At 57.6% G+C, this 4,967-nt stretch overlaps 1 protein-coding gene across 1 annotated transcript in view; it reads left to right on the forward strand.

Annotated features, from left to right (window-relative positions):
- Positions 1–4,967, forward strand: part of DNAH17 (dynein axonemal heavy chain 17) — a 125,888-nt gene that overhangs the window by 103,414 nt on the left and 17,507 nt on the right. Inside the window, 2 exon segments of the mRNA XM_014586747.2 lie at positions 1,377–1,499; positions 2,061–2,254. Of these exon segments, the coding sequence (XP_014442233.1) occupies positions 1,377–1,499; positions 2,061–2,254 (317 nt within the window).

Raw genomic sequence — 4,967 nt, forward strand, 5'->3', positions numbered from 1 at the left:
ATTCCTGGAAGTGCAGGTTCTCGGGCTCCTCCCAGACCAGGGACTGCACCTGCATTTTAAGGAGATTCCCAAGTGCCTGGCAGATAGCGGAACACCTGATGTGGAACATGCCAGATCTCTGTTTAGTCAACATGAGGAGGGGAGCAAGAGAGTGGGGGCTGTCTAGGGGATGTTGCAAAGACACCTCGTTTGGTTACACTGAAGCCAGCCCACCTCAGATGAGCGCACACGGACCTCACAGCAGTCAGGAGCCAGATGCTTCCTGGGGGCCGAAACAACCCTGTGCCCACCAGGAGACGGAGAAACACAGGGTGGGCCACCCTGGGGTCAGCTGGTAGCGTGGTGGCTAATGCCCTGTACTCCACCTGGCTGACTGCACGGTTCAAGTCTCAGGCCTGACAGCTTGAGAAATGCACTGGCACGCATGTGCGTGTCCAAAACCCTAGAGGAGAGTGGAGGAAGAGGGCTTGTGGCGTGGCCATCCTCCTGGTGGGGGTGCTTTCTTCTTGCTTCCTCTCTCTTCCTCTCTCATTTTCTTTCTGCCAAGCACACATGCTCTATAGTAAAGTTAAAAAAGAAAAAAAAAAAAAAAAACAAGGAGCACACCCAGCAGCAGGCTGACAGCCTTACAGGGGAAGCCCAGATAGCACGGAGGGGCTTGAACACACCATGTGGGGTGAGAACCAGAGGCAAAAGGCACGTGTCATATAATGGCATTTATACAGAGTGCCCGGAACCAGACAGAGTGGACCAGACGTGGTCGGAGATGCCGGAGGGAGACAGGGCAGTGACTGCTTATGGGGGTCTTCCTTTTGGAGACTTGAAAAAGTTTGGCACTAGACGGGGTGGTTACCAACACTGCTCGTGCTAAATGGCACCAAGTCACACACTTTAATGTGGTTAAATGGTCATTTTTATGTATATTTAACCACGATTTAAAAAAAAAAAAAAAAACACAAGGTGAAGACAAAGTTCTGCCCATTCCGAGGCCAGCGGGTTGCGCAGTAAGTGCTAGACTCCCTTACGGTCAACCGTGACTCGAGTCTCAGAACCGGCGACTGGAAACATGCCGGGTGCATGTGTGTCCGTGCCCAAAGTCCCAAAAGGAGAATGCAGGAGAAGGGATTGCGGTGTGGTCATCCCCCCAGCGCGTGATTTCTCGTTTTCTGTCTCTGTCTCTCTCCAGTGAGCATACATGCTCTATAGCAAAAATCTCTTCAAAAAAGAAAAGTTCCACCCATCCCCAAGGGGCAGGACGGGGCTTCCCCTGCAGGGCAAGGAGCGTGAGCCCGACCTGGTGACCGAGGGGCACCCGTTCAGAGGCTGGCAGTCCCCCATTGCCAGGCCAAAGCTGAGCACAGCCCATGTTCCCTCAGGTCTTGTCCATGAAGAAGGAACTGAACCCAATCGAGCTGGACTTCCTGCTCCGGTTCCCTTTCAAGGCCGGGGTGGTGTCGCCTGTGGACTTCCTGCAGCACCAAGGCTGGGGTGGGATCAAGGTACCTGTCCCTCAGGCCTTGGGCCTCTCCGCTCGCGCTCAGGACGTCAGCAAGGCACAACCGGCCTGCAAAGCCAGAGAGGGAGGTCTGACGGCCGGTGCAGAGGCCAGGCAGGCAGAGTGCCACCCATGGGAGCCAGAACCCTCCCCCCAGCCCGCCCCAGGGACAGGAAATGCAAATAAGTGAGAAGTCTATCCCTCGGGCTTCTGGGTAGTCAGGGACCCTCAAGTCCCAAGTTTGTCTCCGTTCAAAAAGATGAATTAAAGGGTCCCTGAGAGAACAGCCGCGTTTCCAGAGCCTCCTAGAGAAGCAGCGTCAGACCCTTAGAACGCCTCGCAGCTGGGACTCGCTCCTAGAGGGCGCCCATGTCCCGGGCTGGCCCGCGTGGACAGGGGCAGTGCCTCACCCCGTTAGTCATTCTCTGCCCTCCGGAGCCCCAGGCTCCTCCTCCGGCCACGGCCTCTCCTCACTGCACTGACTGAAGGAACGTGGGGGCAGGGGTGCCCTGGACCTGGGGGACGGGCAGGAAAAGTTGTACACACTGCTGCCTCTGCCCCCCAGGCCCTCGCAGAGATGGATGAGTTCAAAAACCTGGACAGCGACATCGAAGGGTCAGCCAAGCGGTGGAAAAAGCTGGTGGAGTCGGAGGCTCCAGAAAAGGAGATCTTCCCCAAGGAGTGGAAGAACAAGACGGCGCTGCAGAAACTGTGCATGGTGCGGTGCATGAGGCCGGACCGCATGACCTACGCCGTCAAGTGAGTGGCCAGGCGGGAGGGGCCCCGTCTGAGCCCGCAGCCCGTCCCCTCCGGGAGGCCTTGGTCCCCCACAGTTCTTTGGGGCTACAGGCGCCACGATTTAAAAAAAAAAAAAAAACACAAGGTGAAGACAAAGTTCTGCCCATTCCGAGGCCAGCGGGTTGCGCAGTAAGTGCTAGACTCCCTTACGGTCAACCGTGACTCGAGTCTCAGAACCGGCGACTGGAAACATGCCGGGTGCATGTGTGTCCGTGCCCAAAGTCCCAAAAGGAGAATGCAGGAGAAGGGATTGCGGTGTGGTCATCCCCCCAGCGCGTGATTTCTCGTTTTCTGTCTCTGTCTCTCTCCAGTGAGCATACATGCTCTATAGCAAAAATCTCTTCAAAAAAGAAAAGTTCCACCCATCCCCAAGGGGCAGGACGGGGCTTCCCCTGCAGGGCAAGGAGCGTGAGCCCGACCTGGTGACCGAGGGGCACCCGTTCAGAGGCTGGCAGTCCCCCATTGCCAGGCCAAAGCTGAGCACAGCCCATGTTCCCTCAGGTCTTGTCCATGAAGAAGGAACTGAACCCAATCGAGCTGGACTTCCTGCTCCGGTTCCCTTTCAAGGCCGGGGTGGTGTCGCCTGTGGACTTCCTGCAGCACCAAGGCTGGGGTGGGATCAAGGTACCTGTCCCTCAGGCCTTGGGCCTCTCCGCTCGCGCTCAGGACGTCAGCAAGGCACAACCGGCCTGCAAAGCCAGAGAGGGAGGTCTGACGGCCGGTGCAGAGGCCAGGCAGGCAGAGTGCCACCCATGGGAGCCAGAACCCTCCCCCCAGCCCGCCCCAGGGACAGGAAATGCAAATAAGTGAGAAGTCTATCCCTCGGGCTTCTGGGTAGTCAGGGACCCTCAAGTCCCAAGTTTGTCTCCGTTCAAAAAGATGAATTAAAGGGTCCCTGAGAGAACAGCCGCGTTTCCAGAGCCTCCTAGAGAAGCAGCGTCAGACCCTTAGAACGCCTCGCAGCTGGGACTCGCTCCTAGAGGGCGCCCATGTCCCGGGCTGGCCCGCGTGGACAGGGGCAGTGCCTCACCCCGTTAGTCATTCTCTGCCCTCCGGAGCCCCAGGCTCCTCCTCCGGCCACGGCCTCTCCTCACTGCACTGACTGAAGGAACGTGGGGGCAGGGGTGCCCTGGACCTGGGGGACGGGCAGGAAAAGTTGTACACACTGCTGCCTCTGCCCCCCAGGCCCTCGCAGAGATGGATGAGTTCAAAAACCTGGACAGCGACATCGAAGGGTCAGCCAAGCGGTGGAAAAAGCTGGTGGAGTCGGAGGCTCCAGAAAAGGAGATCTTCCCCAAGGAGTGGAAGAACAAGACGGCGCTGCAGAAACTGTGCATGGTGCGGTGCATGAGGCCGGACCGCATGACCTACGCCGTCAAGTGAGTGGCCAGGCGGGAGGGGCCCCGTCTGAGCCCGCAGCCCGTCCCCTCCGGGAGGCCTTGGTCCCCCACAGTTCTTTGGGGCTACAGGCGGGTTCCACCTGCTCTGCCGACTCCAGTCCTGAGCTCTGGCTGAGGCAGTCCCCTGTGGGCAGCCCACCCCATGCCCCACGGCATCATGAGCAGGGGCGCCAGGCCATGCGGTCGGGTAATGGGCGGACAGAGAGTCTCTGCAGCGTGGACACCCGTGTTCCCCTGCTCACAGACGGACCTTGAGGATGTTTTGGAGAGAAAGCAGTAGCAAGCCCATGGGCATCGGGGACTGTCAACCCTCGGTGGTGGGATTTAGCAGCCATCCTCGGGCCTCTCCGTGGCACAGTGGCAATGCGCCGCCTAGGAGAAGCCATCCCACGTGGCGACTACAGCTCGAATCCCTGCCCAGGCAGCCTGAACATGCCAGGCGCCCACACCGGGGCTAGGACCCAGCAGGCTAGAGGGTAGAGGTGGCAGATGTGTGTGACCAGACCCTGCAGAGGGCGGCCCCACACTCTCACAAGCACCTGCTTCTGCATGTGCTCTAGCGTAAAGAAAGATCAGGAATTTAAAGTCAATACTGTCCCGCCCCCAAAGCCTGGTGGTAACAAAGCCAGATCCCACATGGCCAACCACGGTTCAAGTCCCAGCCCTGGTGGCTTGAAGAGTAGGGCCTGGGGATCAGCAGTTAGCATAATGGCTGTGTCACTGGACTCCCATGTAGTCGACCGCGGTTCGAATCCCGGACCCAGTGGCTTAAACTCACGCCGGGCACATGTGTGTGTGTGCTCAAGATCCCGAGAGGAGAATGGAGAAGGGATTACAGCGTGACCATCCCCCCTGAGGGGTGATTTCTCGCTTTCTGTCTCTCTGTCTCTCTCTGTCTGTCTGGCAAGTGCACGCGCCCTGTAGCAAAAACCTCTCCAAAAGAAGCAAGAATAGTAGGGCCTGCACGTGTGTGTGCCCCAAATCTGGACAGGAGCAGCGATGGTGATCCCCCGGGGGTGCTTCCCCCACTCTCTGTCTCCCTCTAGTGAGTGTGTGTGTCCTCTGGCAACTAAAAAATAAATATGACAAAAATTTAAAAATAAATCCAAACTCCTTTTTTTAATAATTATTTATTCATTCTTTTTTTTTTTTGAGAGAGAGGTTTTCACTATAGGGCGCGTGCGCTTGCCAGACAGACAGAGAGAGAAAGAGACAGAAAGCAAGAAATCACCCCCCAGGGGGGATGGCCACACCACAATCCCTTCTCCTCCATT

The sequence above is a fragment of the Tupaia chinensis genome, unplaced genomic scaffold, assembly GCF_000334495.1.
Source record: "Tupaia chinensis unplaced genomic scaffold, TupChi_1.0 Scaffold000159_1, whole genome shotgun sequence".
NCBI lineage: Eukaryota > Metazoa > Chordata > Mammalia > Scandentia > Tupaiidae > Tupaia > Tupaia belangeri.